We start from the raw sequence: 12,853 nt of genomic DNA, 5'->3' as shown, positions 1-12,853 counted from the left end.
GTGAAACTGCATTCTGTAGTTTAGAAAGGTGGAAGGACTCTGGATGAGTACAGAAGGGAAAGACTTTCCTTATCCCTCGTTTCCCTCATTCCCTCGTTCCCTCATTCCACTTCCCCAGCAGAGGTGGCTTCTGAGCACACTCGGGGAATAATATACTCTCATTTTTTCCACCATCTTTCAACTTCTTGATGCAGGTCCCAATATTAGTATTTAAATTCTTTTTGGGAATCTAGGTTTAGTCCATGTGTGATTTTGAAATACAGGAAGATTTTTTTTTTCTGTCCCTGTAATTCTAATTGAAAACTGAGTAGCACACCTGTAATGCCTGACAACCAGCTGTTTCCCCTTTAAAACTTCAGAATGGGGATCTACTTTTAGGAGCGTCCATATCATGCGTGTATGCTCTACTTAAAATTTCAGGTGTTTGGTGATAGCGTAGTTAGACCTTGAGAGCCTGGAGGACAGTCGGCGTGATGACACATGACAGGCTTCAGCACTCTCCCTCCAGGGATCATTTTTAGGAGAGGTCACGATACTTCCCCTTGGTTGGTTCCAGGCCAAATAGAATCTTCCATGGATACTAAACTGTGTGTGAAACACTGGGCACCGCTAAGGATAAAGCATTGCGATGTTTAGACTCTACTTAACATCCACCATCCCTGATGTCACACCATGCATCTTCCCACTCAGCGGAGAAAGACAGGCACATCTGAACTTCAATGGACCATTGGACAGGTCTCTACTTCATAGGCAGGAAAACAAGAGCTCTCTTTCTGGCTGGCTGTGAATCTATTTGCTATTTAGTCCCTTTCTTTGCATGTTACCCATCTTTCAATGTAAAGTGGGACTTCTACACTGAAGTGAAAGCCAATATTCTCTCCTATACCCACGAACAGATAAAAGAGCTTGCTCCGATCGCAGGAGCTCATTAACTCATTCTAACGTTGAGATGCTCTGCACACAGAACACGTGCTGGCTGCTGAGTACTGTTTCCTTTTGTCAGCTTCAATGATATCTTCAGTTGTCTCTCAGACTTCTCCACACCCAGCAATTGAGTCACTCTTGTCCGCACCTCGAGGTTGACAATCTCTCCCACTTCCCACTCAAGTCTGTTGCTCAGAAGGTTATTTAGTGACTAACTGTATGTTCTGACACTTCCTAACACATTGCAACGTGCAGAATTCACATCAAATAATGTGCCACTCATGTCTTGTTAGACAGAGTCTTGTTCGGCATGTTGAGATATATATATGTATATATATATATATATATATATATATATATATATATATGCAGCAATACAAAGTAGAAATTTAAGGTGTTAAGAACTAAAATGCACACATCTGATATCTTTCTGAGAGGCTAGAAGAGAGGAATTCAGATTTCTTTGCTGGGGGAGTCCATTATAACTTTTGTCGAGTACCAAAAAAGGACATAACAAACCATAATCAAGCCTGCTGGATTCCTCTACAAATGGCTTTGCTCAGTTCTCAGTCCCTGCCATGGATATGAAGAAATGCTACACATTTGAAGATTCTTTGAATACACTTGTAATTTATCCTCACTGTCATGACTGCAGAACTAGGAAATGGATATTTTAGTCGCTCGTCCCTGCCAGCCTGGTGAGCCAGATGGGTGGGTGGCCGCAGTTGAAGAGCTTGGAACTTTTATGAGCTGAGTCTTATGTACTGATGCATATTAGTGGCTTTATGCCTGCATGAAGTCCTTGCTCCATCTTCCCCTTTTCCAGCTCAGTCAAAGGCTTATGTTGGTATCGTATTGGTAAGTCTTGAAGAGAAGATGATCATTACCAAGAAATTAGAGAGCCTTGAAGAGAGGGCTAGTGTAGGGTCATTGATCAGGACATAAGCATTATGTTACTCCAGGGGACGCTTTTGACTAATATTCTGATACTCAGCCTTTTCCTTGTGCCCACCTCGACTCTCTATAGAAGATAAAGCCTGTTCATTGGGGATATATAACTTCAACCAAAAATGCATGCCATTCCCAGTAATGCCTGGAAAATATTGTTTAATTTCAATCAGATTTCTCCTGGGTAGAATGGAGATACTTTCTGTCTCAGGATTGATGGGGATTAGAAAGAAGGATAAATTAAAACAAAGCATAATAACACATCTATGCGAAAATGTGGTAGTAAAACCTATTATTTTGGGATGCTAACTTTCAAAATGAATAAAAATACATTAAAAACAGTATATGCAACAGTAATCAGTGTACTGGGATGAAAGTGATTCTTGGTGTGTTATAATCTCCTCTCTGTGACTAGAGGAAGGCTGAGGTTGCCCTGTAGCATGGTACAGGATGCCCTGTAGCATGGTACAGGATATTGAGATTAGCAAGCCCCTTACCCTGACTTTGTTCTTCAAACTGCTTGAAGCACCTTTTCCTCCCCCCTTTTCTATTTCAAAGGTTCTTTTCAAATTGTTTTACCAACCCCACCCTGATCTTTCTTCCCTTTTCTTCAAAGTCTGAGACCAAGATTCTGGTCCATCTGCTGAAGTGCATTTGTGTGAACATTTTCTGCACAGGGTGCTCTCGGAAGGCAAGGGTCGAGTCTTGCATTGTGCGTGAGCTCTATGCCTGGGCAGGTTGCCTCATAGGTAACTGCTTGATTGCTTTATTACTAGTGAAGCCAGACTGGCTTCTTCCTAGGATGGGAAATCTGTCCCACAGGCAGGGCAACCCCAAGGCTGAGGAGAATGTGCTATCCCAGCTCAAACACTGCTTAGAGTCAACAAGGTAGCTAGATAATCCACTTGAGTTTTCCTAAATGCCAGACCCCGAAGCCTAGAAGGGTTCCTCCTATTATTTCCTGAACCAAACAAGATATTGTGAGAGTAAACATAGACTCTTCTGTATTTCGTAGGGACACTGTCCAGGCCTACAGTGGCCATCATACTCCTTGACCAATAGGAGCTTTCCCCTTTGGCTTGCTCTCACACCCCTTCCCCAGCTCTGTTCATCAACAGCTGGAATGTGACGATTCCACTAGTTGCCATATGTTATCCTTAAGTGTTCACTGGTGTTAACTCTGTCTAAATATGAAAGCACACTGAAAGCCTTACCTGTACCCTACAATATTGATTAAACAGAGGTATGTGTGTATGAGGGTGGGCACGCACAAGCATGTAAGTGGATCTTATCCTCTAATTCTGTGTGTGACCATTTGCAGCATAAGCTATGAACACTTAACTAGAATAGAAAATTACAGGCGACCTACAATAAGTGGAAACCAAATTAGGTTGGTGGGGAGAATTACGAGTCAATTTTACTGGCTAGATTTTAAGAAAGGAACAAATAAAAGAGAGAGAATGAGAAAAAGCCATGGTGAAGAGAAGGGCCTTTAGCTGTGTATGAAACAATGATGCCGAATTTAGCACAACATGGAATACTTTGAAAATAGGAAGGAAGCCAGGGAACCTCTCCCTAAAGAAATGTGGACTCACTAACATTATACATCACAACTTCAGGGAGCCACTACCCCTCGACTGTAACCTGGTCCCCAGTTTAAGCCCTGTGGAGTACATGGAAGGACATGGGAGGGAGCTAGGAGAAGGGGGAGAGAGAGGATGGGAAGAGGTCAGAGAGGTTGTGGACACATAGAGGGAATCTAGGAAAGTCTGGCTTCCTCGTGTTTTGTGATTGTGTGTCTGGAGCCCTGATCTGGGCTACAGTGATTCAGGTTGGTTGTCTTGGGGATGCTGTGTGTAAACTTTGAGAAGCAATACTAAGGAAAACTCCTTTGTTCTTTTCAGCTCCTCACAGCCGGTGACCCTACAGCCAGCGACCTCAAAGCATTTCAGACACAGGTGAGTCCCTGTACTGGTTTTATGTGGTTTGAGAAGCTGTGTGTCCTTAGCTGTGGGTAAATAAACGTGACACAAAGGCAAAAGCTTCACTGGGTCCTCTGCTGCTGTGCTTCAGGTACTGTTGTGGGCTCCCGCCAGGGCTCTCTGATTGACTGCTTTCTACTCTGACTTTCTTAATGTGCTATTATGAAAAACAAAAGCCATTTTAGTCAGGACTTTGAGAGTGTTGGGTTAACACAGAGCTCTATTAAAGGAAACAGAGTGAAATTAGGCTGTGGTTCTAAACCCCCCACCCCCACCGTATGTTTATGATTCTATAATACTCATGTCCAAATACCTTGTAGTCGTCGGAGTCTGGTGGCCACAAAGGCAGGCAGACAGCTGAGTTTTGCTGCCCGTGGTTGGGAAACAGTCACATTATCTCTAGCTCCAGTGCTGTTTGAGGATCAGGATTGGAAATCGATGACAAAAGGAGTCAGGCAAAAGCTTTCTGGGAGCCAGGTGCAGTTGATCACCCTTTAATCCCAGCTCTTGGGAGGCAGAGGCAGGTGGATCTCTGTAAGTTGGAGGCCATCCTTGTCGACATAGCAAGATCCAGGCTAGTCAAAATCACATAGAAACCCATTCTCAAAAAGAGAAAATTTCCCCGGGGTACCCACTTAGGCATATATGCCTTACCTTTTCCCATCGCTTCCAGCCCAGGCCCAGGAGCTACACAAAGACACATTTAAGAATGATGGATGAGGTGCTCAGGCCAGGTTCCGTGTCATATGAAACTTTCTATCATCCCTAATTGCTCCTGCTTTTATAATCCCATAGTGCTGTGCCTTTGCAGCAAAGAACACCCCAGCTGGTGCCACTGAACTTCTGAATGTGGAAGAATCAAGTTTCAAACAGAGTTCCATATATTTGAAATGTTTCTCTCTTTAAGCCTTTACCTCACCTCTCTTCCCTGGCTTCTATCATCTTGGCAATAACCCTGTTATTGCCAAGGCGTCTGAGGATTCAGATCCTGAAATAAAATAGCCCCACTGCCACACAGAATAGAAAAGGATGGAGAAGGGCCAGGGAGACCTGGAGGAGGAGAATTGATAATTCCAGGGGCCACTAATGAAAGTCAAGAACAGACCTGAGAGCCAGAGATGGTGGCTATAGAGAGGCTGTCCCTCTATCATCTTCAGTAATCAGAAATGAGGACACACATTCAACTTTGTGACAGCAGGGCTCTGCAGGCCTGAGAGAAACAGGAGATGGCTTTCTCTAGTGAAAGCCCAACAAATACAAACCTTACTTTCATCTTTCTCCTCTCCCTTCCCCTCCCCTCCCCTCCCCTCCCCTCCCCTCCCCTCCCCTCCCCTCCCCTCCCCTCCCCCTCTTTCCCCTCCCTCTCCCCTTTCTCTCCCCCTCTCCCTCCCAACTCTCCTTCTCTTGCCCCATAATGCAAAAGCTACAAGTAGGAACTTGTAATGTAAAGAAAAGCAAAGCAAGTCTCCCTTTTTCTACCACAGAAACAGAAGATGGCAGGTAGTCTTTTACTCTTTGTTCTCCATAGCCATGCATATCTATTGGGATGTCAATGGTCACAAATTACATTGATGTTGTTATGCTTTTTCTTTGCGTGCATGCCACAGGAAAGGCATCTAGCCGCTGGTTATTCCTGCACTTGGTGGTGGTTCCTTCCTCAATTTCCCAGTCCATCCTCCCTAGGCATTTCATCCCTTGTAGACTGAGGTCTTCAAGGAGCAATCTAAAGCAGACACTAGGACCAAGTCCTCTCATCTTGGACACAAATAGTGCCCAATTATTGGTGTCATTTCTGTTGTTTATGAGTCCCCACCAAGATGTGTCAATTGAGAGACTTTGTAGACAAATGTCCACAATCTTGTGCACATGCTTTGAGGACTCAGGTGGAATATAGAAGAGAAGTAATTGTGGCGAGGGGACCAAATGAGGCACCAGCTAGTCAACTCAAGCCATAGCATTGGGGGAACAAGACTTGAAAACCACCTCAGCTCTCAAAGGAAAGCCTTGGGTCTTGGTTCTCAACTTTGGTAAACTCTCCATCATTGCAAAGGAAGATCCTTCCTTTAAGGAAAATGGTATAGCACCATAAGGACGAGACAAGTGCAAGGGCAATGTATGAACTGTAGTCATTTCTAAAATGTTAACTGCTGTTATGGTCAGGGACACACAGGAACAGAGACATGCAGGAAACCATTTTAGTGTAGAGAACAAGACAATTGCTGTTGTCCAATTGCCTTCTTACTCAGGGCGTGTCCCTGTAAGGTCTTTGTGTGGGTCTTTCATCAAGATACAAAAAGCATCCTTCCAGTTCCTGAAACAGTTCTAGATCTTTCAATAGTCTACCAAAAAAAAAATTGTATTTAAGACTTTGGGAAATATATCTAACAACTTTAATCTTATTTTTTCTTATTTAAAAAAAAAAGTCTTAGATGATATCTCATTGTTGTGAGGATTAAATGAGCTAGTGCTCCAGAAAGAAGCCCATGGGAATGATGGAGGTGGTTCTTCCACTGTAGAAGTGCAGAATAAATCATTTGAAAATGCAGACAAAGACTAGGGACTGTCTCTATGGAGCAAATATGAAAGATTTCCAGGGTGAGGTGTCACTCACTTGGGTCAGGAACACAGAGAATTGTGAGGTGCGAACATTATTCCAGGCAGGTGAGGTCCTTATGAACCCTAAGCCAGAGTGGCAATGCTTGGACTGGGTTCTGGAGACATGGAAGTTTGCTTTCTGCACCTGCTCCTAAAGGTGCCACATTAAAAAAAAAAATCCTTAGGGATTGAGTTAGAGCCAATTTTCTGGTCTTAGAAATCTAAAAATTAGTTGGACTTTAAATTTTAACTATTTTAAAGTTTTCAAATATGATATATTATATATGTAGGTTACATTATGGATATATTATATGTTATATCCATTAAATGATACATCATAACGAATATTTTCGGTAGAAAATTCTAAAACCTAGAACTGTTTGGGGGGAGGGGTGCTTTTGTACACGAAAGTGAGTATCAGAAAAAGATCCTACAAGGATTCCTAGTGAGTGAGATGGTGATTAGGTAGCAGAAATCTCTCTGTTCTTCACACTACCACACTACCCTGCTTTTCTGCATGTCTCAGATCCTTACCTCCTCCATAAACACACACACACACACACACACACACTCACTGATATGCTACAAGGAAGGCCCTATTGGTATCATTGACGATTTCCATGGTTTATATAGTCCTTTCATCAATTGTAAACTATTAGCAATTGATCATCCATTGACAAAGTCACTGGTGGTCACTCTCCAGAGCTGCGATAAATTGACTACCACACACCACTGGGGCCGCTTCAGTAATCAACACTGTTCACCAGTCTTATTTCTGCTATATTCCTATTTACTTTGGCTTTAATTGTAAGGGTTATTTTCAATCAAACCCCAATCATCATTTCATTTTACTTTTAAAATAAATACCCAGTTAAGCTTCTCAAACTAATAAGAGCCTTAAAAACAATCATAAGCCATTGTCATGCCTATCTAAACTATTGCTGGTTCCTTAGAATTTTCTAATATCTAGCTCATATTTAGATGTTTCTGCAGTTAGCGACACTATTTCATAGTTGATTTGTTATAGTCAGAACAAAATAACTGTTATCTGACTTGACTCAGAATGGAAGCCAGCTGCACATAAACTCAGTATCAACAGATATAAACATTAACATGTGGCTCTGGTATTTCCAGAGCATTCAGCTGCCATTGACCTAAGGCAAAATGTGTTAGTGAGTGTTCACACTGCCAGTGCTTGGATATCTATATACTGATGGCTTACTTACTGTCTTAGTCAGGGTTTGTATTCCTGCACAAAACATCATGACCAAGAAGCAAGTTAGGGGGGAAAGGGTTTATTCAGCTTACACTTTCCACATTGCTGCTCATCATCAAAGGAAGTCAGGACTGGAACTCACACACGGCAGGAACCTGGAGGCAGTGGCTAATGCAGAGGCCATGGAGGGTACTACTTACTGGCTTGTTTCCCCTGGCTTGCTCAGCTTGCTTTCTTAGAGAACCCAGGATTACCAGCCCAGAGATGGCACCACCCACAATGGGCCCTCCCACTCTTGATCACTAACAGTGAAAATGCCTTACAGCTGGATCTCATTGAAGCCTTTTCTCAAGGGAGGCTCCTTTCTCTGTGATAACTCCAGCTTGTGTCAAATTGACACACAAAACCAGCCAGGACACTTACTTATTCCAAATGTACTATAGGTAGGTAGGAATTCTGTGAACTTTTCATATACTTCATATATTTAATCATTACAGTGATTTGTGGAATCAGTAATTATTTTATCCCCATTCATAAGCAAACAGATGGAGACACAGGTATGAAGAGCACAGGGCTTATAAATGTCAAAGGCCTTATTTGAACTCAGATTTGGCTCCAATATCAGTGTTCTTAACCATGTATGCTATCAACTTTAATTTAGACTTTCTAGTTTCCTTTCTGTTGTTCTGATAAAACACTTTGGTTAAACGCAACTTAGGGGACAATGTGGTTTACTTCAGTTTACAGGCTATGGTCCATCACTGAGGGAAATCAGGGTGAAAACTCAAACAGAAACCTGCGTGCAGCCGGGAGTGGTGGCACACGCCTTTAATTGCAGCACTCGGGAGGCAGAGGCAGGTGGATTTCTGAGTTCGAGGCCAGCCTGGTCTACAAAGTGAGTTCCAGGACAGCCAGAGCTATACAGAGAAAACCTGTCTTGAAAAACCAAAAAAAAGAAAAAAAAAAAAAGAAAGAAAAAAGAAACCTGGCTATACCACCTGGTATTACCTTTGCCAAAGAAGTGCCAGAGAAACCACACCGAGGGCGCAGCTTGTTGGCTGGCTCACCAGATGCTGCTTAGGCTGATCTGGCACACCTCATAATCACCTGCACAAGGATTGGAGCAGCCCACAGTGGGCTGTCCCCTCTTACACTAGTTAACCACCAATGCAATACCTCCCCACCCTCCCCCCAAGACATGTCCACAGTACAGTCTGATCCGGGGAATCTCTTACTTGAGACTCCCTTTTCAGGTAGCCCAAGGCTATGTCAAAATGACACATAAAACTAAGGCATGATTTCCATGGCAAAGACAATTCACGTTTCGTCTGACCATGGGTAAGATTCACTCATGCAGCACCATCTACATTTCCATAAATTATCCTGAGTTTCCTGAGTTAGATTCCAAAGAAAAGACTTTTCTACATCTTAAAGCAATAGAAAGATTGCTGCAAAGCATGTTGACTTCTTCCAGTTTGGCAAAGAGTTTCTCCCCTTCTCATTTCCTTCCTAAACTCCCAAAGTCTTTCTTCTTTTTCTTTTTCTCTTTCTCTTTCTTTTTCTTTTTTCCTTCTCAGCTGCCTCATATAGAAAAGAGTGCAGAGAATAAGTAGAGGACGGAAATAAACATAGCCATGAGACGACCCCTTGGCTTCTTCTCGTTGTGAGCAGGGGGAAGGGGGGGCAGGATCATCTCAAAACCAGACAGTACTTAGAAAAGTTCTGGTTTTGCTAGCTGCTAGTTCGCTCTCCTCCTACCTCACACTTTAAAACTGAGAGATACCTTGACACAGGGATATTCTGAGAGGAACGTGTAGAAAACACAAAAGTCCAGGATTAACTATAATAGTGGCGCTTGCATTCTTCTAGACTGGTCTAGACACACGAAATGCCAGACGTTCTTTAGGCAGCAAGTCAGGATCCACCTTTTCTGGACAAAGACTTCAGTAGAAAAGAAGATGGGAAGGAAGGAGGTGTGAACAATCTCCCATCCAAATAGATTCTTGTGCCAGAAACATGCCATGGACTTAATTTGCCCCCCAAAGTCGACCTCCCATAGCAACCTCACTAGGTGATCTCTTACTCTGTCATATCCCAGGGAGAGGGAGTTTGGCTAAGCATGGATTCTGTGCAGCCCATTCCCACATTTATCACTCGTTGTTTCCATACAACCATTGAAATTTGCCCAAGATTGTAGACTAGCCAGTGATAGTGTTTGAGTTTATGGTCTTCTTGCTATTTCTGTAGGGTTTTGTTGCTGTTTGATTTGCTTTGTTTTGTTTTTGTTTTTGTTCTTTCTGGATCTAAGTGTATCCAAAGGCTCTATCTTTATGATATTACCCCAAGGAGGAGGGACTGCATAGGTGTGGCAGTCTGCCTTATTCCCCTGTCTGCTGCAGCAAGGTGCATCTGTGAGTCTTCCTGGCCATGGTGGTTGCTTTGGAAACACTTGGCTTTTATTCTCCAGGCCTTTCATCTGGCTGCTTGTACATGAGCTCAGCTGTTATGTCATGATCTCAGGAGACTCAGAGGTTTGCTTGTTTGCTTGGTTGGTTTTTTTTTTTTTTTTTTTCAAAGCGTGGGGATCACACTAGAATAACCGGCACAGTGTATGCTATTGGTCCACATAATTAACAGTTAGCAGTTAAGAGTTTATAGACATTTACAGCAATCTGATATTTTTATGGTACCCAAGAATGTGAGGGTTTTCTTAGCAAATATATACTTTCTAATACTTCACAGTATTCATGGCAGAATAGTGGCTGGAAGATAAATCTAGAGCTTGCCTACAAACCACTGGAAAGCTCTGTTCTCATTTTTACTGTCATCATTTCCTACTTTCAATGAAAGGAGACCATTTGGATGGTGTCTTTTTATTCTGTGAGCCTATAGCTACATCTTTGTTTTATGAATAATGCTACCCCTCTAGAGGAAATAGCACCACCTGGAAAGGTGTCTTTCTTGTCGCCTCTAGAGCAGCTAGACAAAACAAGGCTCTCTCTCCCCTGTAATTCCAAAGGCAGCCAAAATTTTAATTATTTTCTTAGCAGATATGGATACCTGTGATCATAACAGACCATTCTTACAAAATGTATTTGCTCTTTTGCAAATATATATGCTGTAATAAAATTCTCATGAACATAACTATTTTTCACATGTAAAATCATGAATTTCATGTAATAGGCTTATATTTTTTTTGTACTGCTAGATTTTTTTTTCAGTATTGGCATTTGGTCCTGGAGAGAAAACTTCTCCAGGTGTTTTCCAGAGAGCCTGGCATTTCAAGGGGGATATTCTCAAGGCTTAATATGCTCTCTTGGGATACTAAATCTCTTTAGACTTCAGTATATATTTTGTTTCTGACTTCCAAGATGTTTTGACCACCCGAGAGACATGTGCAGGTGGAGCCAACTTACACCAAATGTGGAGCCCTTCACACGCAGGAAAATTGATAAACAACAGGTAGGAAATGAAAGAGGAAAGGGTTGGGCCTTCACAGAGATAGCTTTTCACTTTATCAATGGAATCAATGTAGGCCACCTCTGCTAGGCTACCCAAGGGTAGGGCCTCCAAAGGCAGCATCAAGTTCAAATATTCAGAACAGAAATGCATGAAAGTGAGAGATTAACAGTGAAGACTGACTGTGAATAATACTCTCTGGGCTCTTAACTGTAGTTTTCTCTTCCTCCAAACAAAAACATCAAATCTTAGCAACAAGGAGGAAAGGTAAGACCAATCCTGTAAGCCCCTGAGACTCCTGCATCTAATCATCCTGGGACTCCTTCCCTTGACTTTGTGTTTTAGTTTTTGTGATCTAGTCTTCCTCTTTTCGTTATAATAAAAACAGCCTACATGGGAACTTTCTAGAAGTTCTTTCTCAGTGCTTCTTACTTGGGGCCTCCACATTGCAAACATCTGTGCTCACTGTAGCTGAGTCACACACCCTCCTTTCTGTATGAATGTTTACTAGAATGCATGGCTTTCCTCCATTTTGAAGGTTTAAGAACGGCTGCCATGGAGGAAATGCTAATTCCCCATTAGTGCTTTTAGAAGTTTCTTCATAAGTTCATCAGCAGGATTGTTCTAAACCTTCCTCATGGGGAAAGGTTACTTCTCCAGCCAAGGAACGATTTTGCCTCTAAAGTTAGTTCTACTCCTTTTTTTGTTCCACCCCTACCTTCTTATACCTCCATCTCCTTCCCCAATCATCTACCAAGCAAAGGCACATTTGTAAGCCTTAGAAGATCCCTAGGAGGTAAGTCTTGTGCGGCAGCTTGCTTATCCCTTCTTTTGGCCATCTTCTTGCTGGTGGCTGGAGACAGCATTCATTCTGCAATCTGTCTCCACCACAGTTCTTCTATTTTCTAACAATGGCCACCGTCTTCTCCCCTGTTTAATTTCCACTCACTAAGATCCTTTCATATCTCTTAGCTTTCTACATGTTAAGGACCAGAGCCTCTAATGGGACCCTTTCTTCCATCCCGTTCAAGCCAGTGGTACACAGGTCAAAGGGCACAGAAGCAGTGCAGAGACATGTGAACATCTAAGTAGTAAGCGCCGGTGCTTATTGACTAACACACATAGCGTTCCTTCACCTTGTAGTTCCAGTGTGAAGAGTAAGGAGAACATTTTCCATTGCTTTGTAGAGTAGCAGTTAAGAAGGCCAGTTCTGGGCCCATACTCGTATGTTTGAGCCACAGGTCTGTCTATGCCTAGTGGTATGGCTTCATAAAAAGAAAAAAAAAATTCTAACTTACTTTTATGAGACCCGTGATCTTGTCGGTGAAGGATACCTATCCTAGGCTACTTTGAGTAAGGTCTAATGTGTTAAGCATGGCTTAAGTGCTCCATAAATATGCACTGCAATCCTTATTACTCTTAACTCTACATACTTAAAATTGGTCACCGATACCTGGATACCTGATGTCATAGTTAGAGTACAATTACGGTTCCCAAGGTCATGTGATCCCAGTATGGCATTCCACTCCACTCCCCAAACAAAACCACATAGTCTCAAAACAAATAAAGAATGGCAGTGACCCCTGAGCCCTTTTCACTTGGCCCCTCGAGCCACTTGCCACCTGAAGTGAGCAATGGCAAATGCTGTGACCACAGAAGAGGATGGGGTATGACAGCTTGACTGATATCAGCTAAAATTGGCAAGGCTATTTGGCCTGGGAGGGCGTCC

General features: G+C 42.6%; 1 protein-coding gene across 1 annotated transcript in view; it reads left to right on the top strand.

Moving 5' to 3' along the window:
• Positions 1–12,853, top strand: part of Setbp1 (SET binding protein 1) — a 360,067-nt gene that overhangs the window by 182,626 nt on the left and 164,588 nt on the right. The window contains exon 3 of the mRNA NM_053099.3: positions 3,777–3,830. Coding sequence (NP_444329.2) covers positions 3,777–3,830 — 54 coding nt within the window. The remainder of the gene's footprint in view (positions 1–3,776; positions 3,831–12,853) is intronic.

This window comes from Mus musculus, chromosome 18 (assembly GCF_000001635.26).
Source record: "Mus musculus strain C57BL/6J chromosome 18, GRCm38.p6 C57BL/6J".
In the NCBI taxonomy this organism is placed as follows: Eukaryota; Metazoa; Chordata; class Mammalia; order Rodentia; family Muridae; genus Mus; species Mus musculus.
This window is presented reverse-complemented; position numbering and strand designations above follow the sequence as displayed.